The sequence below is a fragment of the Falco punctatus genome, assembly GCF_963210335.1.
Source record: "Falco punctatus genome assembly, chromosome: 8".
Lineage (NCBI taxonomy): Eukaryota > Metazoa > Chordata > Aves > Falconiformes > Falconidae > Falco > Falco punctatus.
The window spans coordinates 25,615,378-25,640,139 of NC_137588.1; the positions used below are offsets into that span (position 1 = coordinate 25,615,378).

Sequence of the window (24,762 nt, forward strand, 5' to 3'; positions counted from 1 at the left end):
CTCCGCGCGGCCTCCCGCCCCCCGCCTTCCCATTGGCAGCCCCCGTCCCGCCCCGCGGCTTCCATTGGGCCTCGTGGCCGCCAGTCGCGGGGCGGGCGGGGCGGTGGCCGAGCGGGCCGGGCCGGGCCGGGGCCGGTGGCGGCGGCGCGGGGCCCCGCCATGGCCCACTTCGAGACGCAGTACCAGCGTCTGGAGAGCTCCTCCACCGAGTCCCCCCCCGGCGGCGGCGACCTGCTTGTCCACGTCCCCGAGGGCGCCAAGTGTGAGTGGCAGCACCGGCACCGGGGGCTGGGGCCTGGCCACCGCCGGCGGCGGGGGGCGGCGGCCTGCGCCTGAGGGGAGCTGGGGGGCGGAGTGGGGAGGCGTGAGGCGGCCGAGGCGGTGGGAACCGGCGGTGTCCGGGCTGGCCCCGGTGGCTGGGGATGGGGGAGCATCCAGGGACCGATGGGGGAGCCCGGACGGGGGCTGTGGGGCCCGGCGGGGGTTTCGGGGGCCCGGGACGGGGGAGGAGGTGAGGCTGTGCCCGTCGCGGCACAAGGCTGGGTGTCCCGGCGGGCCCCTCACCCTGCGCGTCTTCTGTCTCCAGCTCCCTGGCATCACATCGAGAACCTGGACCTCTTCTTCTCTCGCATATCCTTTGGCCGGGCAGGGTTCAGGCGGGACGCGCCCCGCCGCTCCCGGGCTCTCAGCGCTGGTGGAGACACTGGGTTTGGGGTCACTCGGAGCTGGGGCAGCGTCTGGCCCTTCCTGCGTCCCGTAGGGCACACACAGCTCCAGAGGGGCTGGGGGATGGCAGACCCCCCCTGCCTGTGGGGTGCTGTCACCTGACACTGAGGGGACAGAGAGCTTCTTTTAGGGATCCTTGGCAGAGTGATGATGGTACCAAGTTCTTGTTACAATGAAAGCTTTATTTTCTTAACAGGATTCAATTATTAGCATAGCATAGGATTTATAATCAGAGTAGTGCAGGGTTTCTGTAAGCAGAATCAATGTAGTACAATTCTATTAGTAGCATAGTACAGAACTCTATAGCACTACTTAGCTTATGGTTTGTAATCACCTGGACTCTTTGCAGATTAGTTTATATCTTAATACATACTTTTCTGTATCAGTGTAGTAATCATAATCTAGACCCAAAAATCACATATATGCATATATTAATAATACAAGTCGCTCAATCCTTGGAGGAAGCAGATGACAGTGGGGGCATCCCTGGCTACTGGCGGGTCCTGGGTCTCACTGTCCAGCAGCAGTTCCAATCCAGGTTCCCACTTAGGACTTATAACTCCTTGGTTTTGTGGACAGCGCTCTGGGTGCTGTGACGCTTCCTCGTTCTGTGACAGGGTCATCACCGCCATCAGGTTGGCCGGGTACTGGCACAAAAGGGAGTAATCAGCCTGGCACCTAGGAATCTTGAGGCCAGTAGAGGGGAAAAGAAGAAATCTATTTGGTTTGTCTACTTGGTTCACGGAAGCTTCAGGGCCTGATAATGAAAGTGATCTGCTCGGTCACAGAGAATGGCTGCTTGCCATTTAAAATGGTGTTAGTTATGCTGACCACATTACCAAGGGTTGGAAGTAGGGTGTGCCGGTCACAGGTGCGAGGGGTACTAAATGCGTTTTTGCCTGTCTCTGTGTTATTCTGCCCTGCCCTGCCCACCCTTGTGCGGCCTGAGGGCAGGCTGAGTTTCTGCTCTGTGTTGGGACAGACCCTTCTCTGGGTGTCGAGTGAAGTAAGAAAGGAGCTTGGATGGAGTCAAGTCTTCCTATCCCAGCGGTGCTTTACCTGGGCAGAGTGTGTTTTCCTGCAGCAGAGAACCAGCTTGCTGATGACTAGGGGTAGGAGGGTTTTCCTTTGGTGGTGGAGAGGGGCTTGGCTGGGGAGCTGTGGGATGCCAGTGGGACAGAATCCTCTCCATCCTTCATCAGAGAGGAGTCTCCAGGCTGTTCTCCTTGACTGTAGCTTTCACGTCTATAACCTGCATCAGAAGAATGGCTTCACTTGCATGCTCATTGGAGAGATCTTTGAGCTCATGTAAGTGCAGTTTCCCATTTTTGTGGCTGTGACAGCTGCTGAGGAACAGTCACAGGAGTTTGCTGAGTTCCTGCAGCACAGTGGGCAGGAGGGCTGCCTTTATAGTTGTCCAGTTTCCCCATCATTGGGGTTTTCCATGCGCTGAACCTGCATTCCATTTTGAAGAACTGGTGCCCATGAGCTTTCCTGCCACCATGGCTGACTGTGGGAATGTATCTCCCTGACGTGTGACCCTGGCTGCTTCACGTTTTGAGGGGCAGAAGAGTGATTCCCTCACGCCTGCTCCCTTTTTTCACAGGCAGTTCATCTTTGTGGTGGCATTCACCACCTTTCTTATCAGCTGCGTCGATTATGATATCCTGTTTGCCAACAAAGCGGTAAATCACAGCCAGCATCCCAGTGAGCCCATTAAGGTGACTCTGCCAGATGCCTTCCTGCCTCCAAATGTCTGTAGTGCAAGGTAGGGGCAGTGGAGGGCATGTTAGCCACCACTCTTGTTTTTTCAGGTAATCAGGGTGCCTGCCTGGGCCTGTCTCCCACTGCTTTCCTCTTCTTGCTTGCAGAATCCAAGCAAACAGCTTCCTCATCTGCATCCTGGTGATAGCTGGGGTTTTCTGGATCCACCGACTTGTCAAATTTATCTACAACATATGCTGCTATTGGGAGATTCACTCTTTCTACATCAATGCCCTCAAAATCCCTATGGTAAGTAGCTTGGCCAAGGGTCACATGCAGGGCCACTAAGGGACGTGTGAGGCGTTTGCTGGGTGGTTAGACACAGCTTGGCTTCATTCCTATCCAGAGCCAGCTTCTCTGGGAGACCTGTACCAAGCGCTCTTCCCTCTGCTCCATAACCACACAGGTCTCCTTTCAGCCTCTGCTCCAGGAGCCAACTTATTCCGTATTAACCCTTCTCTGCCCAGTGTGCCTTTCTGCTTGCTGGCACATGTCTCTGCCATCTGCCACTCAATATGTTTGTTCTTTGCTGATGGCCTTTTCTGTGATGCCTTTCAACAGAGAAGGCATAAGCTAGGATATCCTCATAACCTCCCTGGGTTGTGGACAAAGTCATCTTTCTTGTTTACTGGGGGGAAGCTGAGGCATGGAGTTGGTGAAGATCACACTGGAGATTGGGGTGTCAAAGGTGGGGTTTGACATATATCCTAGTCCAGAGTCCTTGCTCTGATGCACATCAGAAGATGTGTCTGCATTCTTTGAGGGGAGACTGCGTCTTGAGAAGAGTAGAGTGAGCCAAGAGGCTTGATTTGTCCCCAGTTTTTCCATAGGTTTCCTCTGGGATACTGCTTAAGTCCCTTCCTCTGTTCCTTTCTCCCTGCTGACTCCAAATGGCAGCTCTGGGAGACCCATGGGAGCCTGGAGCTATGTTTATGCCTCCAAGGTAGCTGGTGTGTGAGTGGCTGGGAAACAGCCATCTGCACTAATCTAGGAATAAAGGGCACCAGGGCAAGGTATGGGGTTTGCTTGCCATAGGCTGAAGCAGTGCAGGGAGGTGCCTCGCGTCTTCCTGGTGTTGCACGTGCTTCATCAGCACCCTGAGGTGTGTTCTGGGACCTGGTGTGTGAGTGGGCTCAGCCCAGACTCTGTCCCTGGGCGCATTCTGTCCTTAACCTTGCTGCTTGCCCCCTTCCAGTCCACTCTGCCATACTACACCTGGCAGGAGGTGCAGGCTCGCATCGTGCAGATCCAGAAGGAGCATCAGATCTGCATCCACAAGAAGGAGCTGACAGAGCTGGACATCTACCACCGCATCCTTCGCTTCAAGAACTACATGGTGGCCATGGTGAACAAATCACTGCTACCCATCCGCTTCCGCCTGCCCCTGCTGGGAGACACTGTCTTCTACACGCGTGGGCTCAAGTACAACTTTGAGCTCATCTTCTTTTGGGGGCCTGGCTCCCTCTTTGAGAATGAGTGGAGCCTGAAGGCCGAGTACAAGCGGGCCGGGAACCGCCTGGAGCTGGCTGAGAAGCTCAGCACTCGCATTCTCTGGATTGGCATTGCTAACTTCCTCCTCTGCCCCCTCATCCTCATCTGGCAGATCCTCTACGCCTTCTTCAGCTACACGGAGATCTTGAAGCGGGAGCCCGGCAGCCTGGGTGCCCGCTGCTGGTCTCTCTATGGCCGCTGTTACCTCCGTCACTTCAACGAGCTGGACCATGAACTGCACTCACGCCTCAGCAAAGGATACAAGCCAGCTTCCAAGTATATGAACTGCTTTATCTCCCCGCTGCTCACCATCGTGGCCAAGAATGTCGCCTTCTTTGCTGGCTCCATCCTGGCTGTGCTGATTGCTCTCACCATCTATGATGAGGATGTGCTGGCGGTTGAGCATGTCCTGACCACAGTCACCCTCCTCGGGGTGGGCATCACGGTGTGCAGGTGAGGTGGGTCTCTGCTGCCTCTGTGCTCCTGGCAGCGCTGTGAGGAGCAGTGGGGCTGACAACCATCCACGTAAACATGCTCTTTAGTTGCAAGTAGATATGAATCTGCCTGAATGAAAGGCACAGCTGGGAAGGGTCAGGGGCTGGCAGGAGAAGGGAATTGTGGTGATCTTGGGTGCAGTGGTTGTGTGATATGAGGGGCGTTACTGGAGCTGTACAGCAACACCCCAGGGCTGGGCTGGCAGGAAGGTTTGTCTTGGGCGTGAAGGCTGCAGGCAGAGTTGTGATATGGGCCCATCACCCTGCCCTCCCAGGATGAGATCTCCCAGGAACTGAGGTGTGATGTTGTGATGTTTCCCTCCTGTGCTACAGGTCTTTCATCCCTGACCAGCACCTGGTTTTCTGCCCAGAGCAGCTGCTGCGAGTCATCCTGGCACATATCCACTACATGCCTGACCACTGGCAGGGCAATGCCCACCGCTATGAAACCAGGGACGAGTTTGCCCAGCTCTTCCAGTACAAAGCGGTGAGCTTGGCTTGCATGGGGCTAGAATGGGGACTCGCCCCCATCCCTGCAGGAAGGAGAAGCTGCCAGAGAGCTGAGCAGCTGTTGGGCTGGCAGAGGAACAAGGCAGTCTCAGAAGATGGAGGGCTGGAGCTAGGGGCTGGCTTTGAGACTGCAGGTTTTTTGACATCCTCAAGCTTGTAGTGAGCCCGTCATCTCTGTGCTCAGGTCTTTATCCTGGAGGAGCTCCTCAGTCCCATCATTACCCCCTTGATCCTCATCGTCTGCCTGCGGCCCAAGTCCTTGGACATTGTTGACTTCTTCCGCAACTTCACTGTGGAGGTGGTGGGCGTGGGCGACACCTGCTCCTTTGCCCAGATGGATGTGCGCCAGCATGGCCACCCGGCGGTAGGTCCTGAGGGTGGTAGGAATGCAGCCTGGGTTTCCCACCAGCATGTCTGGTCCTTTAGAACCATGAGAGGCCATTAACTCCCCAATCCTGGCACAGCTCACAGCCCAGCCCAGCCACCTGCCTCTTTGATGGGTGTCTGGGGGCTCCTGACACAGTTCAGCAGCTCCAGAAAGCTCTTGTGGCCCAGTTGTGATTATTAACCTGATGTTTTGTGAACCAGGCTTTGTCATTTCTTTATTTGATGTCATTGACTGTTTTCACAACCAAGAGTCTCATGTCCTCAGGAGAGAGGAATGGGGATATCTGGATGTTTAGAAAGCATGACTACTGAGAACCGACTTAAAGAAGCTGGGCTGCTTGTGCACAGGAGAGGGGCAGCCTCAGGGAGATGGGAAGCATTTTCCATTATGTAAAATCTAGTGTGGAGGGAAAGGGTATCCATCTATTTCCTGTGCCTAGGAGTTTAGGTTACTTGTCAGGGAAGACTCCCTAGTGACAGTGTGATGAACTAGAGAGGGGGTGGTCTCACTGTGGCAGGAAGCTGTTAAGAACAGTCATTTGTTGGCTGTACTTGCACCTGCTGCAAGCTGGAGAGTGCAAGAAGAGATTTTCAGCTCTGTATTTTGTGACTAGCACCCATCTCTCCGGTTTCCTTGCAGTGATGCACTGGGGTGGAGGTGGAAGACGCTGTGCTTGCTGCTTCTCCCCCAGGCTGTGAGGGCTGGATTAGTATGGGGCTTTTGGTGTAGCACCTGCTATGCGTGGAGCTGTGACCCAGCTTATGCTGGGTGTTGCGTGCTTTGCCCAGACTGATTGCAAGATTCGTGGGCCTGGCAGGGTTGTAAAGCAGATCCTGTCTCTCATTACCTGTCTGTGCTCCACAGTGGATGTCAGCAGGAAAGACGGAGGCCTCCATTTACCAGCAGGCTGAGGATGGCAAGACGGAACTGTCCCTCATGCACTTTGCCATCACCAACCCCAAATGGCAGCCACCCCGCGAGAGCACGGCCTTCATCGGCTTCCTGAAGGAGCGGGTGCACCGGGACAGCAGCGTGGCACTGGCTCAGCAAGCTGTGCTCCCTGAAAATGCCCTCTTCAGCTCCATCCAGTCCCTACAGTCGGAGTCGGAGGTGCCCAGATTGGGGGGGATGCAGGGTGTTCTTGGGTGCTGAAAACCTGCTAATCAGGACCTCTGGGCAATTTTGCCCTTGCCTGGGCTGTATCTGGCGATGCAAATGTGATAGATCAGCACTAGTTGGGATGCTTCTGGGTTTCTAGAGAAGACAGCAGGCTGCCCTGGGGCTCTGTGAGGTGGGAGAGGGGCTGAGAGAGCTTAGGTGCCTCAGCTCTACGTCGCTGGCGGGAATCAGGCCTCCAGGTCTGCACAGGACAGTGATTCTCTCCCTTTCAACTCTGCAGCCTCACAGCCTGATTGCCAATGTGATAGTGGGCTCCTCGGTACTGGGCTTTCACATGGGCCGGGATGGACAGGCCTCCCGCCATCTCTCCGAGGTGGCCTCTGCCCTGCGTTCCTTCTCACCACTCCAGTCTGCCCAGCAGCCTCCCAGCGGCTTCCAGACAGCGGGAAGGGATGGAGAGGGAGCCCAGCCTCGCAGTGCCAGTGCCATGACAGCCTCCGGGTAAGCTGCAGGCTGGAGAGGGGCAGCTGAACACCTTGCAGATTCCTTTAACCTTGCCCAACTGCCATCCTGTTGTCCTAAGTGCACAGTGGCATTTGTCTCTGCAGCCTGGGACAGCAAGGGGCATATTCACCAGCAGAGTTAGGCCCAGGTGCTCAGGCTGGTCCCAAATGACAGTGTGGGGTTCTGGTGTTCTTCTGTAGGTACCACAGTGGTGACAAACCCCTGGTAGGGAAGAGGCAGTGTCGTGGCAGGGCTGGACTCTCTGTGCATCTGGAGAGATGCTACAGAGGGCCTGTTCCTACCCAGGCCGCAAGCAGATCTGTGCAGGCCTGACATTAGAGCAGAGAGGGGCTGGGCAGTGTGGGAGGCAGCTGGGCAGCAAACACCGCTTGTATGTCCCATGGCAGTGCCGATGCGAGGACCGTGAGCTCCGGGAGCAGCGCCTGGGAGGGTCAGCTGCAGAGCATGATCCTGTCGGAGTACGCCTCCACCGAGATGAGTCTCCACGCACTCTACATGCATGAGGTGAGCAATCTGGAGCTGGGCCAGCCAGAGGGGTGTAGAGCGAGGCAGGCAGGACCAGGGTGCCCTGTCTGGAGTGACTGGGACACCAGTGTGAGTGAGAGCTGAGACCAGTGTCTGTGCCGTGCTGGGGAGAGGGTGTGTTTGGGTGTCTGGGCTCTCCCACACAGCTGACTCACTCATGTTTTGGCCTGCAGTTGCACAAGCAGCACGCCCAGCTGGAGCCTGAGCGGCACACTTGGCACCGGCGAGAGAGTGATGAGAGCGGGGAGAGCGCCCACGAGGAGCTGGATGCTCAACGAGGTGCCCCTGTCCCCATCCCTCGCTCTGCCAGCTACCCCTTCTCCTCAACACGGCAGCCTGCCGAGGAGACGGCCACGCTGCAGACTGGCTTCCAGCGGCGATACGGTGGGATCACAGGTACCGGAACCAGGGCAGAGGTCTGAGCTCCAGGTCAGAGTCCGATAACCGATGCCCTTTATGGACTGGCCCAAGCAGCCTGCCAGCTTCTGGACACTGACAGTCCCCAAGGTAAGTCATCTTCCTTCTCACCTGTCTTGCAGACCCGGGCACAGTACACAGAGCTCCATCACACTTCTCCCGCCTCCCTCTGGGAGGCTGGGCTGAGGATGGGCAGTCGGCCAGACACCCAGAGCCTGTGCCAGAGGAAAGCTCAGAGGACGAGCTTCCACCACAGATCCACAAGGTAAGGGCGAAGGCTGTGGCTAAAAGGGGCAAGGTGTACTCTGGATGTCAGACTGGGGTGCTGGCAGCTGGTCCCGATAGCTGCCACGTTCCCCCTCTGTCTTGCAGGTATAGCCTTGTAGACTGGGGATTTCATGGGAGCTGCAGGCTGGGAGCCTCCTCGGCAGCAGGATGTGGCGTCAGCCTGATTCTTCTCCCATCCTGAGTGGACAGGATAGTCTTGGGCTCCATTTTGTTGCCATCAATTGCCGAAGAGACAAAACTGCCAAGCTGGCAGATTTGTGGTGGCACCTTGTGTCCAGCCGTGTGTCAAGTCAACGCCACTCTGACTTTTGTGGGGTGAATGCGTGTGTGAGTACCTACATGTGTCTGTGTTCACGTCTGTGTTGTCCATGTCAGAGGATCACTGCAGAGTCTGTGAAAGCTGACGTGACAGGACTAGCGGTGGGAAGCTGTGGACTGGCTTGGAGGTGGCGGCAGCAGCTGCTGTTGGAAGGGATGTGAGATGGCGCCAGCTCCAGATGTCCGCCCAGGGCTGCAACCTGCCTCCAAAACGAAGGCAGGAGCTGTTGAGGGGGCTCCAGCTCAGCTTGTAGCACCACACCTGCCCTGTCTGTAGCCCTGAGGAGGTACTCAGGACCATGTTCGCCCTCCTGGGGAGGACCAGTGTTGTGCCCCTCAGCCCGGAGCAGGACAGCAGTGGGGCAGTCATCCACCCCTCTGCCCCAGCACCCTGCAGAGGGATGGGCCCCGGTGCTGCTATTGTGAGTAAGGGTGGGATCTAGAGCTGATGGGAACAGCTCTGGCTGGGATCCAGGGATGCTTGCAGCTCTTCCCTGACTCTGATGACATCTGGCCCGTCCCCTGTGCACAAGAAAGGGTCAGTGGGGTGAAAGTCCTGGGTCCCTGACATCCCTCCCGGCTGGCAGCCTCCAGGATGTGCCTCTGGGCTAGGGCAGCGGCATTCTCCCCCCTGCATGGCACCCATGGGCTGTGGGCTGCTAGTAGGCCCTCCTGCAGTGCCAAAGAGACTCCAGAGTGTGGTAGCCTGGCGTCTCCCAGGAGTGCTCGCAGCCCCCTTGGAGCCCACCCTGAAGGTCTTGTGCCCTGTGTATTGGTTCCCTTCCTGCAGGCATGATAAAGGCCTTTTCCCCATGCCCAGGCTGTGGTGCATTGGGCTGTCCTGCTGATGCAGCCATTTCTGTGGTATTGAGCCTTTCCTCTTCCCCAAGCAAAGGCTTCAGTGTCTCACATCTCCATTGGAGGCTTCCAGCTCCTCCTTCTCTCCTGGAAGGACCCTTTTGCTTGCTGCCAGCTTGTGCTAGCGGGGCAGGGAGGGTGCCCTGAACCCAGAAGGGAGAGGCAAACCCAAGCGTGGCCTTGGGGTGGTGAGGGGGGGATCAGGATCCCAGCCGGGCAGCATGGCCTTTCCACCATTGTTCTGGTTTCCCTCTCTTCCAGCGGCAGCTTGCGAGGATCTGCGCCCCAGCTAACCCCGTGCTGGGCTTTGCTTTCCCCTCCCTCCCTGCCCTTGCCTCTAGCTTGCTTTGGCCGTGCCCTTGGGGAGCACCGTGGCCCCTTCTCTATCGTCGCTGGAGTCCAGGGCTGCCTCTCTTTCCCTGCCAGGATTATTGCCCGCTGCCCTTTGAGCCTGGGCTGGGTGCATGCTGCCGAGACACCTGCTCCCAGGGTACATGCACCCGGGCAGCCAGGGCATGAGCAGGGCTTAGGTGCTCACACAGGGGCAGGCTCTTTGGGGGTGGCCAGGCTCCCTGCTGCAACGGAGAAGGGACCAGAGCTGTGACTGTTCTGGGGTCTGTAAGGAACCGCAGTGTGCTAAAGCAGAGCTCAGCATGGGGATCAGCTCCTCACTGCTGGGGTCAGGACTGAGCCAGGCAGGGGGGCCGTGGACCTGGGTGCTGCTGGGGTCCTCCCGTGGAGGAGTGGCTGCAACAGCCCCCACGGCAGCTCCAGCTTGGGGCTGCTATGGCGTGGTGAAAGGAAACTGGAAAATCTCCTGGGAACCCAAGCTCTCCGGTGGCTTCCCCTGCCATCCAGGCTGCCGCCCTGCACAGAGGTGAGCCTCGCCAGGGCTGTGGGACGGGACGCTGCGCCCGGGCTTCCCGGCGGAGTTGCTGCTGCTCTGAAAACGGAACAGCCGAAGGCTGGCAGCGGCCTGGGGCACTGTGGGAAGTCTGGGCCTTTCCCTGGGCTGGCAGGAGGGAGAGGCTGGGCAGGAGCTGCCCGGAGTCCTTGCCGCATGTTGTGCTTGTGTCGTCGGTGTCCCATGTGCATGGCGAGCCACTCCTCCTCATCTCCCGGGGCATGTGGGCACAGGGGTCCCTGGGGAGCGCAGGGTCGCGCCCCCCGTGCCCTCACTGTACAGCTGTATAGCCATCTAATAAAGATGGGGTGTATCATCCCTGCCCGTGTCCGAGTGTCCCTTCGCCCTGCCCGGAGCCGGCCGTGGCGCGGGGAACCGAGGTAGCCGGAGGAGCTGGCGGCTGCGGTGGCGGCAGGAGGCTGCCGGGTGCCTGCCCGCTGCTCCTGCCCAGCTGGGCGCTCCCGGGAGCCCGTTCCCGGCCGGCCGGGGCCGCGGGGGGAGGCACGAGCTATATTTGTCCCCGGGAGGGCAGCGCCCGTCCTGCCTGACCTCTGCGGCGGGCAGGGCCCGGGGGCTATCTCGGCACCGCAGGATCGGGCTGGCGGCGGCGATAAGCGGGAGCAGGGCGCCTCGTCTCGGCTTCGGGACCTCCGGGCCCCCGGGCCAGGCGTGCGTGCGTGCGTGCGTTCGTTCGTCCGTCCCGCACCACCGACGCCTCCCCGTCCCCGGCGCTGCGGGGTGGCGGCTGCGGGGCAGGGGGCCGCGGAAGTGGGGGGCCGCGCAGGTCCGTGCAGCCCGGGGCTGGGCGCCGGGGCGGGGACGCACCGGGGGACGCAGAACCGGAATGCGGGCGGGGGAGGGCGGGGAGCCCGGCGGTACCGGGGCGGGGGCGGGGAGGGGGCGGAGCGGAGCGGCGCCGGGGCCCGGCGGGCGGTGGCGCGGGGGGCCCGGAGCGGGCCGAGGGCGGCGGGCCCGGTGCAGGTGAGCGGGCTCGGGGCGCGGGGGGCGCGGCGGGCGGGGCGGCGGGGCCGGCAGGGCGGCTGCGCGGGCAGCGGGCCGGGGCCGCCTGTACCGGGGCCGAGCGGCGCCGGCACCGCCCGGACATTGTCCTGGCACGGCCCCGCCGCGCCCCCGCGTGTCCCTCGCCCCGCACGTGTGTCTCCCCGTGCGGGGCCCCCCTGTGTCTCTGCCTTTGCCCTTGCCCTTGCGTTTCCTCCGCGCTGCCCTCCTCTTCCCCGTGCATCCCCTGGCGTTACCCCCGCCCCGCGCTGCCGCTGCGTTCCCCCCAACTGCTCCATCCCCCGCTCAAGCCTGGTCCTAGCACCCCGCTGCCCCCCATGGCTGAGCACACCCCCAAGGGCCCAGGTGGCTCTGGGGGGCCCAGGGCATCGTTACCCGCCCTCCCAGGACATCGCCAGGGCCCCCAAGTGGGTCCTGGCATGATGCTAGTGTCCATCCCCGTGCTTGCACGCACAGTGGGTGCACTGCATGCAGGATGTCCTTGTGTGTCCCTGTCCCCATTAGTGCCCCCCTCAGCTTGAGCATGCCACCCCGCCCGCTGTGTGTCCCTCCTTGCAGCCATACCCAACAGCCCATCCTGAGACCTTGTTGCAGCCCATCTTCTCTCTGCAGCCGGTGACCTGCCAGGATGGCCGTGCTGGGGGGCTACTGTGAGGGCAACAGCTCCATTGCCCAGGCCTGGGTCCAGCAGGGCTTCCAGCCCTGCTTCTTCTTCACACTGGTGCCGGCCGTGCTGCTGAGTGTCAGCCTGCTGCTGGGTGCCCTGCAGTATGCCTGTTATGTCCGCTTCGGCCGTGCCATGGAGCCCAAGTACATCCCCCGCTCCCGTCTCTACTGCAGCCAGGTCCTGCTGTCCCTGCTCCTGGCCCTGCAGCCCTTTGGTGGGCTGCTGTGGCAAGCAGGGGGACCAGGACGGCTCTACGGGTACATGTTGCTGCATGCCTGCCTCTGGGCCCTCAGCTGGGGCTGTGCCATCGCCCTCCTGCAGCTGGAACACACGCGGGTGCTGGCACATGATCGGACTCGGGGCCACGGCACCGTCCTCCTCCTCTTCTGGGCACTGGCCTTTGCTGCTGAGAACCTGACCCTGGTGTGCTGGAGGAGCCCGCTGTGGTGGTGGGCGCTGGAGGACACCAACCAGAAGGTGGGCTGGGGGGCTGTGGACAGGGAAGGGGGATGAAGCCCTTTGCGGGGGGGGGGGGGGGGGGGGGCGGGAACAGGGGGCTGCAGCATCGCAGTGCTGGGGTGTGGTGTCCTGCTGTGCCCTGCCATACCCGGGGTGTGCATGCTCCCTAGCCCAGCAATTGCACATCCCTCCACACCCCCATCTGGCTCAGCTCCCGCTTCTGCCTGGCCTGGTCCCAGGCGTGCAGAGGTGTGGGGGGTCTGCCTGCTCCCCACAGCACTTTAGCCCCCACCTCCCCCTAGGGTAGGGGTCCCACAAGCCAGAGGGAACAAAGCCAGGTGTGACAGGGGGGAATGAAGGAGTCTGGGTGCTGCCTGAGGTTCTGTGCTCAGCCAGAGCATCCTGCTGGGTGGCATGGGGTGTCCCCTCTCCCCTGGGTGCACTGCACCCCATCCCCATGCCCCGCTCCTTGCCTCCCTCAGCCCATACCCATCCTGTGCCAGGCCGGGCTGTGCCAAGGGCCTGCTGTGGCACCTGACCCCCTGCTCTCCATCCAGGTGCAGTTCAGCTTCTGGCTGCTGCGTTACATCTGCACGTTCATGCTCTTCATCCTGGGCATGAAGGCCCCGGGGCTGCCGCGCAAGCCCTACATGCTGCTGGTCAACGAGGAGGAGCGGGATGTGGAGAACAGTCAGGTAAGTCCCAGGGCTGGAGCAGTTTGGGGACATATAATCATAGAATCATTTAGGTTGGAGAAGACCTTTGAGATCATCAAGTCCAACCGTTAACCCAGGACTGCCAAGTCCATCACTAAACCATGTCCCTAAGTATCACCACATCTATGCGTTTTTTTAACTTCTCCGGGGATGGTGATTCTACTGCCTCCATGGGTGGCCTGTTCCAATGCTTGAGACACTGCCAGGGAGGAGTTGGGGGCAAAATAGAAATACAGCTGCCCTGGGATTGGCATCATCAGGAGACCAGGAAGGAGCAAAGTTTAGGGCTGCCCAAGCTCCCTGCTGTCAGCAGGATGGGGCCCTGCTGGAAAGATGGAGTGGGGACCCTGGAAGGATGGGGCTGATTTTCTTGGTGGGGAGTTCCCCAGGGCCATTGCCAGCTGGGCTGGGATGCCAGGCCAATGACCACTCTCTCTGCTCTCCCCCAGCCGCTCCTGCCCGATGCCAGCAGGACCACCTCTACCTGGAAGGATTTCCGGAGGAAGCTGCGGCTACTGGTGCCATACATGTGGCCGAGGGGCAACCACCTGCTGCAGGGGCTGGTGCTGTTCTGCATGGCACTCATGGGGCTGGAGCGGGCCATCAACGTCTTTGTCCCCATCTACTACAAGAATATTGGTGAGGTGCCTGGAGCTCAGTGTGTGGGGCTGCTCACAGCCTCACCAAGTGCTGGGGGCTGTCACGAGTGACCTGGGGGGCTGCAGGGACCTGGCAGGAGCAGGGTCCAGGGGCCCAGGGACCAGCGCTGCGTGCTGGGGCTGGTTCCCGTGGGGCACCTGGCGATGCTCCCTGCCCCTCTGCCCTGACCTTGCTACGCTGTCCCCAGTGAACGAGCTGACGGAGGGTACCCCCTGGCACACCCTGGCCTGGACTGTCTGCATCTACGTGGGGCTGAAGTTCCTGCAGGGTGGAGGTGCTGGTAAGGACCTGCCGGGAGGGATGGGGTGCCAGGGAGAGACAGCATGGGGCACATCGTGCTGGGACTGGGGTTGCTGGAGATGCCCTTATGCCCCCATCGCTGCTGCTCTCTCTTGGGAGCAGCAACCAGGGCTGGTCCCAGGTTGGGAACAGCTGGGGGGCCTTTCTTTCCCAGCTGGGCTTTCTGAGCTAGCTGCATGCCTCGGCGGTGCCAGTCCCCGCTGACCATCCCGTTGTGCCCTGCAGGCTCCACCGGCTTTGTGAGCAACCTGCGCACCTTCCTGTGGGTGTGGGTGCAGCAGTTCACCAACCGGCAGGTGCAGGTGCAGCTCTTTGCCCATCTGCATGGGCTGTCCCTGCGCTGGCACCTGGGGCGCCGCACGGGTGAGGTCCTGCGCAGCGTGGACCGGGGCACCAGCAGCATCAACAGCCTGCTCAGGTCAGAGCACACCCAGGGCAGGTGGAGGGTGGCCAGGCAGCTGCACCGGGCCAGGCTGATGTGCCATCCCCCTTTCCACCCCCCAGCTACATCGTCTTCAGCATTGTCCCCACCATTGCGGACATCATTATCGGCATTGTTTATTTCACCTCAGTCTTCAGCGCCTGGTTTGGCCTCATCATCTTTGTGTGTATGAGCCTCTACCTGAGTGAGTGGAGGCTGGGGTGCAGGGGTGCTGTGCCGGGCTGTGGGGCAGCAGGCACCTGCTGACACAGCCCCCTCCTGACCACAGCTCTGACCATCTTCATCACCGAGTGGAGGACCAAGTACCGGCGGGACATGAACACACGGGACAACGAGGCCAAGTCCCGGGCTGTGGACTCACTCCTCAATTTTGAGACGGTAGCGTAGCCAGTGGGGGGTCCCTGAGCAGTGCCTGGCACTGGGGGGGCTGATCCAGGTGCTGACCCTGGCTCTGTGTCCTGCAGGTGAAGTACTACAATGCAGAGAGCTACGAGGTGAACCGCTTTAATGATGCCATCCTTAAGTACCAGGTACAGCACCCGGGGAGTTGGGGGGGAAGGAGCTGGGCCTCATGGGCACCCGTGGGGAGGATGGAGCTCACTGTGGGTCTGGTTTGGAGGTGGCAGCATCCCAGAGAACCGTGCCTCTTCCAGGTCTCAGAATGGAAGGTCAGTGCCTCGCTGGGCCTCCTCAACCAGACCCAGAACCTGGTCATCGGCCTGGGGTTGCTGGCGGGGTCCCTGCTCTGCGCTTACTTCGTCACTGAAAACAAGCTGCATGTAAGACCGGTGCCAGCCTGGGCAGCCCCCTGCCCGAGGTGGGGCCCTGCGGCTGGTGGTGATGGGCACCTCTCCCCTGTCCCTTCCAGGTGGGGGACTTTGTCCTCTTCGGCACCTACATCATCCAGCTCTACACACCACTGAACTGGTTTGGGACTTACTACAGGTAAAGCTGGGAGCTGTGGGGGTGCCTGGGGTCCCCCTTCCCATGGGCACCTGGGCTGGGATGTGGCCCCCCAGACCTTTCCCTCTGGTCTTTGCCCCCTTCCAGGATGATCCAGAACTCCTTTGTGGACATGGAGAACATGTTCGAGCTCTTCCACGAGGAGCAGGAGGTGGGTGCCACCTTTCCGGACCCCGCTCCATGGCACGGCCCTGTGGTCCTGCCCGGGGGACAGGCTGGCTCTGAGCCTGCATCTCTCCTCCGGCAGGTGAAGGATGCGGTGAATGCCGGTGACCTGCACTTGGAGGCTGGGCGGATCGAGTTTGAGAACGTGCACTTCAGCTACGTGGATGGGTAGGGGGTGGCTGGAGCAGGGTGGGACAAGTCAGGCTATGAGGCCTGGCACAGGGACGTGGGGCAGCGGAGGTAGCCCTCAGCCCCTCTCCATCTCCCTCTCCCAGGAAGGAAATCCTGCAGGACGTCTCCTTCACTGTGATGCCTGGGCAGACCCTGGCCCTGGTGAGAGCAGGACCTTGGGTGTGGGTTCACTGCTAGAGAGTGGGGGAAGGGGGGCTGGGAAGTATGGGGGTGAGAAGGACAGACCCCCTGATGGGGCCAGCCCTTCCCCACCCAGCTCCTGGCCTCCAGCAGCTGGGAGTCTCTGGTGTCTCCAAGTCCCTTTACCTTGGCATGCAGGTGGGACCTTCAGGCTCAGGGAAGAGCACTGTCATCCGCCTACTCTTCCGCTTCTATGATGTGTGGGGTGGCTGCATCCGCATCGATGGGCAGGACATCTCCCAGGTGAGGATGGGAGGCCTCCAGGGAGCAGGAGGGGAGACACACCAGCTCCTCTGGGCCTCACAACGCTGCTCAGTGCGGGCACTGGCATCTCCTCAGGGCAAGGGTGAGCACACAGCCCCCACACCCCTTTGGAGGCTGATGTCTGTGCCAGGAGGGGGGTGAATGGTGTGACTGCAGGACCCCTGGGCTGAAACGCTGGAGACTGGCTGGGGCTCCCCAGGAAGGGCCAGGGCACTGGCAGGGTCCCCCCACTGCAGGGTGGAGATGCAGCTGAGCCTGTGGTCCAGGGGGGATGCTGGAGCAAACACCCTGCAAGGAGTGGGGTGGGGGGCTCATGGCTGAGGGGTGGGATTAGGTTTTGGGGGGGGTCTTTCTTTGCAGGGGCTGTGTGTCTGGCTGAGCCCCCCCTTTTCTGTCTCCCCAGGTGAAGCAGGCATCGCTGCGTGCCCACATCGGGGTGGTGCCCCAGGACACGGTGCTCTTCAATGACAGCATCGCCAACAACATCCGCTACGGACGGATCCTGGCCACTGACCAGGAGGTGCAGGAAGCAGCCCAGGCTGCTGACATCCATGACCGCATCCTTTCCTTCCCTGATGGTGAGAACCCCGCGGTCCCCTCTTTGCCCTCCCCTACTGTCCCAGACCTTGTAGCTGCCGTCAGTCATTCCTGAGTACACCCCTTGTGGGGACACCTGTGTGACCCTGTGCCTTGCTTTGCCGCTTCCCACCATCTCTCCAGGGCTAAATCAGCCCGTGGGCAGGGATGGGCTGAGGCTGCACCAGGCAGCTGTGTGGTCTCAGTAGGACCTCCCCCATGCAGCAGGGCCCTGGTCCCCGTTCCTGTCTTGGAGGTCACCAGCACAAGCACTTTCCTGCCCTTGTGCCTGCAGGATACAACACCCAGGTGGGGGAGCGGGGCCTGAAGCTGAGTGGCGGGGAGAAGCAGCGTGTTGCCATCGCACGCACCATCCTGAAGGGTCCCCGCATCATCCTGCTGGATGAGGTAATGGCACCAGCTCCCAGCCCATCTTTGGCCCATTCTGCAGCAGCCCCTGCCCCAGTGGCTGCCTGCACCCCTTCCCCACGCTCTGCCTCTCCTGCAGGCCACGTCTGCACTCGACACAGAGACTGAGAGGAACATCCAGGCCTCCCTGGCCAAGGTCTGCTCTCACCGCACCACCATCGTTGTTGCACATAGGTAGGGACAAGGGGAGAGGGCTGATCCAGGAAGTGCTGAGCTCTCTGAGCTGGCCACCCCCCCCAGATGGGCACACAGGCCTGTCCTCCTGCTCAGGAGATGACAGCCCCTGTGATTATAGCTCCTTGCACTGTGCAAACCCCCTCGGACCCTCTCCCCTCTAAGCCAGAATTACCTCCCTGCCTTTCTTTGCAGGCTCTCCACCGTGGTGGGTGCAGACCAGATCCTGGTGCTCAAGGATGGACGCATCGCAGAGCGAGGGAGGTGAGCACAGGGGGAGGGCTCGGTGCTGTCTGCCCATGGGGAACCCTTCCCTGGCTCTGGGGCCAGCGTGGGACCCTGCACCCCTCTGCTCTCCCCACAGGCATGAAGAGCTGCTGCAGAAGGGCGGTGTGTATGCTGGCATGTGGCTGCAGCAACAGGTGGGGGATGAGGGCGACAGCAAGGAGCACTGCAGCGAGAAGCCCTCAGGCAGCAAGAAGGGGCCATGAGCATAGCCAGGGCTCTGCTGTGACACTCACCGGGGGCCAGGCCCCCACACCGTCAGGGAACCCTTTGCTGGCTGCGAGCTGGGGCCCCACATGCCTCGGGAGCTGTAGGGGCTGGGTTGGACACTCCACTGCATTTGTACTCTTTTGCTGTTGTGTAATTTCTTAAACCAGGTCCTTCCCAGCTCTGTGCCTGTGTGCAGGGTATATATCTGCAGGACTCCCCCCAGGGGGCTGCGCAGCGCAGGGGCAGGCAGAGTTACTGCCTGTGCCCTTTGGTCAACCAACAGCTCTGCCGCAGAGCTGAGCTCCTTGGGCTTGGAGAGGCAAGGTTGTCAGTGCCTGCCCCATCCCTGCACAAAGGGCTGAGCGTGGCAGGAGGCTGCACTCCAACAGCAAAGGAAGAAGCAGCACAGCTGGCACCTGCTTCACCCCCGCGTGCCCCCCATCCTTGTGCCCCAGTTGCAGAGATTCACTGCTCTGGGCCGGACACCAAGCGACTGCTCCCCCAAAGCACCTCTGCATCTTGTGCTATGCTTTTATTTTCTCCCAAGCAGCACTTTTGACAAGTCTTGGCATTCCCTCAGCCCAGCCTGAACCCAACTCCAGCCCCAGGGAGGCACTGCCAGCAGGTAACCCCCTCAGCCCTGTGCTGCTCAGAGCAGGACAGCACAGCCCCGCAGGGAAGCACAAGACAGCAGATGGGAAAGCAGCACTGCTCTGCGTGGCTGCAGACCCCCCTTACCAGAAGCCAGCAGGACAAGTCTACCCCCACCCAGGCAACAGCTCCTGCCTCCGACCACCAGCAAGGAAGGGCTGGCTGCAGGCTCAGGGCTGTGTTTGCCCGAAGGGGTTCTGTGCTGCTGCTACCCAGGAGGGGTTCCCTTACTGTGTGGCTGGAAGGAGGGAGACATTCCTGACCCAGCAGCATTAAAACGGGGCCCTGGGAGTTTAGGCCAGCAGAGAACAGGCAGCTGCAGTCCCCCTGTGCAAGTGACACAGTTATAATCAAGTCACTGCTAAGGTTACTTCTCAGTTAATGGCCCTTGTTAAATTAAACCAGAAAGGAAAACGATGTTTCCACTCAGCTTTCAGAATGGTCCTGGGCACCAGCCTAAGGCCCAACGTGCTCTTATGCATGCAAACAGCAGGGGAGGCACTGAGGGCATGGGGAGTGGGGAAGGGGCTGCCTTCACATTGCCAGGAAGCCACACATTCAGACGTGCCATGTCTGTGTGAGACCATCCCAGCCCCAGCTGCTCATTGCTGAGGGGCTGGCATGGCCCCCCCCCCCCGCCCCGAGGATGAAAATCCAGCCTCCCACTACTGCAGCAGGCAGCCACAGCCCGGCTGCACATATGAGCATGCAGAGATGTCCCTACGCCGCATTTCCCTCCAGGCTGGCTCTGCCCTCGCCCCACAGTCCCAGCAGTGCTGGGACGTGACCATGGCAGCTGTTGCTAAGTGCACGCCGTGGGCTGCTGCTTGCTTTGGTCACTGTGTGCTTGGCCTCATCCAACAGTCTTCACCTCTTCAGGAGCATCAGCAATTTGCTGCACCGATTTTATACAGGTACTAGGGTGAGGTGTCAGCATGTGTTTGGTGGCTTGCTTACAGCCTCCAGGGAGATGAACTGTCCCTGGTGAGAGACTCCTGTTGTCAGTGTCCAGGCAAGAACCCCATGGCATCCACATGGGAGGCCAGAGCTGCTCCTTCGGTCACGAGTGGAATCCCATGTCCGCTGGCACACCCTGCCTCGCCTGCCTATGACATGCTGCAGTTTGATGGCTTTGAACCGTGTGCCTGGAATGGGAAGAAGCACACAGTGAGCAAGGGAAGATGGGATGCCCTCCCCTGCCTCTGCCCTGTAAGGGGGCACATCCAGTGCCTGAGTGCCCAGGGCTGCGTGTTCAGCAGTGATGCTGCCACTGCCCCAGGCCAGGCTGCTTTTCTCCTGGTGAGAAAAGTGACCCTAGACAGAGGCCAGAAGCAGCAGAACTCAAGGAGGCTCTCTATGGCACAGCCAGGACAGGATCGACCCCACCACAGTGTGGAGCCTCACACTCACCTGCCGCTGTGACTGCTGGTACTCTGCTTCGCTCGCTGACAGCGCTTGGGCCAGTGCCAGATCCTCCTCCTCCTGTGTGCTGCTGGGGACAGCAGTGCATTGTGTGCCTCGGGTCCCCGGAGCTCAGTGGCCCAGCACTCAGAGGCCTTTGGGGTGGCAGGATCTCCTGTCACCACAACCCCCCAGGACAACTAAGGGCAGGGAGCAGCTGAGGATCACCCTGAACAGACCAGGGGCTGGAGAAGGACCAGAAGATCCAGCTGGGGGCCAGCAGCCAGCACCCTGGGCCAAGAAGAACCATATTAACTCGTCTGTAAGACAGTGCTTTTAGCAGCACCAGGCAATGTGCCCAAGGGTGTAGGCTCCCTGGTGTCCTCTGTGAACACCCCTACTCTACCTCTGTCAGGCTCTAACCACGCTCATCAGCTGACAAGTGGTCAAACAATGGTTTGCCCTGCTCTGTGCTGTCAGTCACTCTCCCCTCCCAGCACCCCGGAGGGCCTACTTGAACAGAGCTCTGTGATGGCTCTGGACTCTTCCTTTTCTCCCCCATCAGCCACACAGAGGCATCATCCCAAGCCACGTGTTGAGAGGAACGTCATCCCAGAGCCACATGATGCTTCCCCAGGGAAGATCTCATACACAGGCTTGGGGCGTGACACCACGTGTCCCCAGGCCATACCTGGGTGGCTGCACTGAGCTGCATGCTGACTCTGCCAGGGACATCTCCAGAGCTCGCTGCAGTGCCTCTTCCTCACTCTGAAACAAAACATCTTGTCACCAGCTTGGCTGAGGGTGGCAACAGGCAGCCCTGAGGACATGCGGCAGGTACCGTATTGTCTGGCCAGAGGTAGGTGCATGTCCCCTCTCCAAGGCCAGACACAGCCAAAGCAAAGGCCTAGGGCTCAGCACAGACTGGCAGTGCTCTCCCCCTGCCCAAGGTAATGCAGCTCTGCCTGCCGTGCAGGGAGCATGCTAAGAATACCAGCAGGAAGCGGCATGCAGTCTCCTCCTCCTCCACCCTTGGTTTGCAGATCAGAAAGACAATGCCCAGGGTCAACAGCCAATGTGTTTTGTCCCTTTGGGGAAAGCTGAAAGCTGACCATCAAACGCAGCTGAGAGGTGCCATTCGCAGGCACCAGCACAAACGCTGATGGCCTCTCCAAGCACCTGGGATCCCTGCTTGCCAGGGAAGGACCAGCTGGGGAGCACCACAGCCACCAGCAAAGCATGGGTTAAAAAGCAGTTGCTGCAGTAGCTCCTCAGGGCACAGGAACCATGCAAAACCCACCCTAAATGCCAGGCTACTCACCAGCCCATTCTGCAGCATGACAGCTGGAGGAGAAATGCTTCGAGTCTGTGGTGCAGCTGCTCTGCCTCCTCTGCAAACAGGAGAGAAGCTGGATTATTGTCAAGGCAGGGAGCCCTGGTAGGAGTACACATCTCTGCTGGTGCACAAGAAGCAGAGAGGTGTTGCTCCTGCATCCCACAGGGAGCCAAGATGAGCCTGGTTGTGCCCACCTCAGAATTAAGAGTCGGGTCAATCACCTTACCTGGCAAGGGCGGGAGAAGAGGGGCTGTCTGTTGGCCGGGCTGCTCCACTGCTCAACGCGGTGACTGTTTTGGAGGAGGATGCCTGGGCTCTGGCCACTGCAGCATGCCTAGGACAGACAGGACACCTGTGAACAACTGTTTTACTATAACGAGCCATCCCTGGGCACTGAATACCAGAGAGATGAAGCTGTATGAGCAAGACACCTCCCTGGCTCCCTGCTCCTCTTCCTCCTAAGAGTACCCATGTTGTGGGTACTCAGCTACACCCAGGAGTTTCAAGTGCTGTTTCTTTCCTCGGAACACTGTGCCAGGATAGGCAGAAACCACCGGCTACAGAATACGGGGCTGGGCAGAGAAGCAAGAACAAAACAGCTAGCAGGTAGTGCCAGCAGCTTTTGCTACAGGAGGGACAGACTGTCTATACAGCTGTGCTGACTCTAAAAACTTTAATGCTGCTGGAGGACACCCCAGCGCACAGGGCAGGGAGTGTGAGAACACAGCAGTCCCAGACAACAGGTCAGGAGAAGCCAGGATTCTTCTATCACTCATCTGGCAAGCACAGCCCCATCCCTGCCAGCCTGTCCCCAGGCCCTCACCCTGCTTTGGAGAGGGGATGCCCTGCTCCACTGCAGTCATGGTCCAGGGGGTGCCGGTGCTTGAGGCAGTAGTTCTTGTGGCACTGGTTGCAGATCACCTTCATCATCTCCTTCTGCTTGCAGCCAGGCTTCAAACACTTGTTGGTGAAGATCTGGAAGATGACACGGCAGTGGTGAAAAGAAGCATACCCTGCAAGGCCAGGGCTGTCCCTTGCCTCCATGCCGGGCCCTGGGCAGTGACCAGCTTTCCTCACCAGTGCCTCTTCTGTGGGGCTCTGGAGTTTGTCTCTGAATACTAGTTTTCTTCAGACAGTTTATTAGTAATTCACTAGTGCTTCAGTCTCCATAGTGAAGGGTCTCCACGACCACAGAATACACAGCAGGAGAGAGACCACCTCACCTAGGGACTCCTGCCTGCCCTGCCAGGGCAGTGGGGGCAGCCCAGAGCCCTCCAGCTGTTGCTGGGCTAGAATCCTGCAGGGCCAGCTTCCTGCAGCAATTTCCTCCCCTGGCAAGACAGGGCAGCTGATTGCATCTTCCTAATGGCAGTGTGCTGTTTCCCATCTTCATATCCCAGGTGGCTGCCCAGCCCCACTCCATCACTACCTCAGCCCCCGACTCACACCACAAAGCCCTACACATGCACACACCTCCAGCTCAGCAACCCTTCCTGCCCTCAGCCTGCGCAGAGGCGGCACGAGCAGGGCTGACTCGTGTGTGGTTTTCATCCCACTCCCAGGCTTTGGCAGGGACTCAGCAGAGCTCAGCAGTCACATGGAGAGCACCAGGTTCCCACCTTGCGCTTGCGCTGTGCGGGGTCCGACTTGCAGTCACGGTCAATGTGCTCACCCACCACGACATCGGGCATCTCTCCCCGCCTCACAGGGACCGGGGTGTTGCAGAGGGGACACACAGGGACCTGCACATCCTGTAGAGTCAAAAAAAAGGGTCTGGGAGCTGGCAGCTTGGCAACCTCAAGTGCTGTGCGGTCACCTCGCTCCTTCTCAGGATCTGGCTGCCACAGCTTCCACAGCATCACCTGCTGTGGGAGATCCCACCCAGCACCCCCCAAACAGCTGAGCTGCTTCTGACCTGGCAGGTGTGACAGGCATGGGCACAGGCTCTGGGATGGGAAGACAGCAAGGCTGGGAGATGCCCAAACCGTTTCACCCAGTGGCACAAGGTGGGGTGGAAGTGTGCGGCACCAATAGGTATCTTGGATTTCAGGGACACCTTCAGACTTGGCACAAGTCCCAAGGGGGATTGCCCAAGCGACAAAAGAAGTCGCAAATTATTCTGATCCCTGGCCGGGAAAGCTCAGCAGCTCTGTGTGGGAGGCTGGATTAGACCTCCCCTCCGCCCTCACCTTCTTGTAGGCAGAGGTGCAGTCATGCTGGGCGTAGGCGATGTGGTCGGTGCAGAAGATCTGCTCGCAGGCATCGCACTTCAGGGGGAGGAAGTCTGGGAGCAGGGAGACGCCGCAGACACAGCCCGTTGAGGCCGGCGCTTGCCGCCTGCGGCCCGGCCCCCCCCGCCTCTGCCTTCCCGACGGCTCAGCCCGGAGCCACGGCAAAGCCGGGGCCGCTCCCCTCTGCCCCCAGCTCCCAGCACGGGAACAAAAGGGCTGCGGATCCGCAGCTACATCTCCAGGAACCCCTCGGGATCCTCCTTAAAACACCCCTTCCCCGGGTTCAGGAGCAGCATCCCGACACCACACCGAGCTCCCCGGGGGCTGCCAGCCTCAAGCCCGAGGCGGGCGGCCCTCCCCCACCCGGGGCAGCCGCTGCCGTGAGCCCCGGGGGGCAGACGGGCCCCCAGAGCCCCCCACCGCCGGCGGGTCCGGGCTCCCTGCCGGGTCCCGGCCTTGCTGTCGCTGACCGATAGCCGCCGCCTGCGCTGTCGCCCGGGGCAGAGCCGACACCCGGCTCCGCCCCGGCGGGGCGCCCAGAGGCCGCGGCCGCCCCTCGCCCTCCGCCAAGGGCAGGCCGGGCGGCACGACCCGCCCTTCACCCCTCGCCACACCGGCGGGTGCCGGCCACCGCCCCGCCGCCCCCTTCCCCTGCGGAGGCCGGGCTACCCGCGCCGCGCCGCCTAGGCCCCGGCCTGCGCCGCCTTGCCCGGGCGGGGAGCAGGGCCCGGCCGCCAGGTACCCCCCCACCCCCGGCGCGGCCGCCGTCCCTCACCCAGGCGCTGGCAGGCGGGCCGGGAGCAGTGCGCGCCCAGGTCCGGGAACTCCATGGCGGCCCCGGCGGCGGCTCCCACCGCCCCCGCTTCCGGCACGGCGTCACACGGGGCGGGGACAGCACCGGCCCCGCCCCGCCGCGCGCGGCCGCCGCGGGACCCACGGGGGGCACGTCCCAGCGCCCGCTGCGGAGGGACCTTCCCGGGCGCGGGAGGAGGCTGAGGGCACGGCCCGGGCGGGACGGCTTAAACGGGGGGCGGGGGGTTCCCTCCCTCCTCCTCCTCCCGTCCCCCCTCCCATCCCCAAAAGGGGCACAGCGCGCGGGTGCCCCCCGGTATAA

General features: G+C 60.9%; 3 protein-coding genes across 10 annotated transcripts; 2 read left to right on the forward strand and 1 right to left on the reverse strand.

Annotated features, from left to right (window-relative positions):
- Positions 1-5: 5 nt before the first annotated feature.
- On the forward strand, positions 6-10,645 carry ATG9A (autophagy related 9A). Of its 2 annotated transcripts, XM_080397846.1 has the most exons (14): positions 6-262; positions 587-629; positions 1,969-2,034; positions 2,333-2,494; positions 2,598-2,739; positions 3,686-4,434; positions 4,809-4,962; positions 5,170-5,349; positions 6,238-6,483; positions 6,773-6,993; positions 7,404-7,521; positions 7,716-7,938; positions 8,082-8,224; positions 8,332-10,645. In XM_080397846.1, the coding sequence occupies exons 1-14, from the start codon at positions 160-162 to the stop codon at positions 8,335-8,337; spliced, it is 2,556 nt and encodes an 851-aa protein (XP_080253972.1). In that variant the 5' UTR covers positions 6-159; the 3' UTR covers positions 8,338-10,645. The 2 variants fall into 2 exon arrangements, with proteins under 2 accessions (XP_080253972.1, XP_080253971.1); XM_080397845.1 differs by lacking the exons at positions 6-262; positions 587-629 and having other exon boundaries at positions 642-2,034.
- ABCB6 (ATP binding cassette subfamily B member 6 (LAN blood group)) lies at positions 8,436-18,206 on the forward strand. Of its 5 annotated transcripts, none has more exons than XM_080397849.1 (20): positions 8,436-8,574; positions 11,960-12,491; positions 13,031-13,168; positions 13,639-13,828; positions 14,037-14,129; positions 14,375-14,567; positions 14,654-14,775; positions 14,860-14,969; positions 15,056-15,121; positions 15,245-15,370; positions 15,460-15,536; positions 15,642-15,705; positions 15,802-15,887; positions 15,995-16,052; positions 16,230-16,334; positions 16,759-16,933; positions 17,227-17,339; positions 17,440-17,534; positions 17,730-17,798; positions 17,899-18,206. In XM_080397849.1, exons 2-20 carry the CDS (start codon positions 11,976-11,978, stop codon positions 18,023-18,025), a joined length of 2,523 nt encoding a protein of 840 aa, XP_080253975.1. In that variant the 5' UTR covers positions 8,436-8,574; positions 11,960-11,975; the 3' UTR covers positions 18,026-18,206. The 5 variants fall into 5 exon arrangements, 4 of the variants coding, with proteins under 4 accessions (XP_080253975.1, XP_080253973.1, XP_080253974.1 ...); XM_080397847.1 differs by lacking the exon at positions 8,436-8,574 and adding an exon at positions 10,780-11,111; XM_080397848.1 differs by lacking the exon at positions 8,436-8,574 and adding an exon at positions 11,197-11,308.
- Positions 18,207-18,546: 340 nt separating this feature from the next.
- ZFAND2B (zinc finger AN1-type containing 2B) lies at positions 18,547-24,596 on the reverse strand. Of its 3 annotated transcripts, none has more exons than XM_080397887.1 (9): positions 24,424-24,594; positions 23,607-23,701; positions 23,037-23,168; positions 22,241-22,392; positions 21,644-21,751; positions 21,403-21,472; positions 20,773-20,849; positions 20,091-20,172; positions 18,547-19,825 (listed from the first exon to the last, which is right to left on the reverse strand). In XM_080397887.1, the coding sequence occupies exons 1-9, from the start codon at positions 24,476-24,478 to the stop codon at positions 19,787-19,789; spliced, it is 810 nt and encodes a 269-aa protein (XP_080254013.1). In that variant the 5' UTR covers positions 24,479-24,594; the 3' UTR covers positions 18,547-19,786. The 3 variants fall into 3 exon arrangements, with proteins under 3 accessions (XP_080254013.1, XP_080254014.1, XP_080254015.1); XM_080397888.1 differs by having other exon boundaries at positions 20,091-20,169; positions 24,424-24,592; XM_080397889.1 differs by lacking the exons at positions 18,547-19,825; positions 20,091-20,172 and adding an exon at positions 20,193-20,372 and having other exon boundaries at positions 24,424-24,596.
- Positions 24,597-24,762: the final 166 nt, after the last annotated feature.

What these genes read in the sequence shown, in the direction of transcription:
- ATG9A (XM_080397845.1), top strand. Translation starts at nt 1,490, where the DNA reads ATGAAAGTGATCTGCTCGGTCACAGAGAATGGCTGCTTGCCATTTAAA. An exon ending in AGTGCCATGACAGCCTCCGG is followed by an intron (nt 6,994 to 7,403) that starts GTAAGCTGCAGG and finishes GTCCCATGGCAG; the next exon opens with TGCCGATGCGAGGACCGTGA. An exon ending in GCGATACGGTGGGATCACAG is followed by an intron (nt 7,939 to 8,081) that starts GTACCGGAACCA and finishes CCTGTCTTGCAG; the next exon opens with ACCCGGGCACAGTACACAGA.
- ZFAND2B (XM_080397887.1), bottom strand. Translation starts at nt 24,478, where the DNA reads ATGGAGTTCCCGGACCTGGGCGCGCACTGCTCCCGGCCCGCCTGCCAG. An exon ending in GCCCGCCTGCCAGCGCCTGG is followed by an intron (nt 23,702 to 24,423) that starts GTGAGGGACGGC and finishes CCCTGCTCCCAG; the next exon opens with ACTTCCTCCCCCTGAAGTGC. An exon ending in AGCTCAGTGCAGCCACCCAG is followed by an intron (nt 20,173 to 20,772) that starts GTATGGCCTGGG and finishes TGCTGTCCCCAG; the next exon opens with CAGCACACAGGAGGAGGAGG.
- ABCB6 (XM_080397849.1), top strand. Translation starts at nt 11,976, where the DNA reads ATGGCCGTGCTGGGGGGCTACTGTGAGGGCAACAGCTCCATTGCCCAG. An exon ending in CATCTACTACAAGAATATTG is followed by an intron (nt 13,829 to 14,036) that starts GTGAGGTGCCTG and finishes CGCTGTCCCCAG; the next exon opens with TGAACGAGCTGACGGAGGGT. An exon ending in TGGTTTGGGACTTACTACAG is followed by an intron (nt 15,537 to 15,641) that starts GTAAAGCTGGGA and finishes GCCCCCTTCCAG; the next exon opens with GATGATCCAGAACTCCTTTG.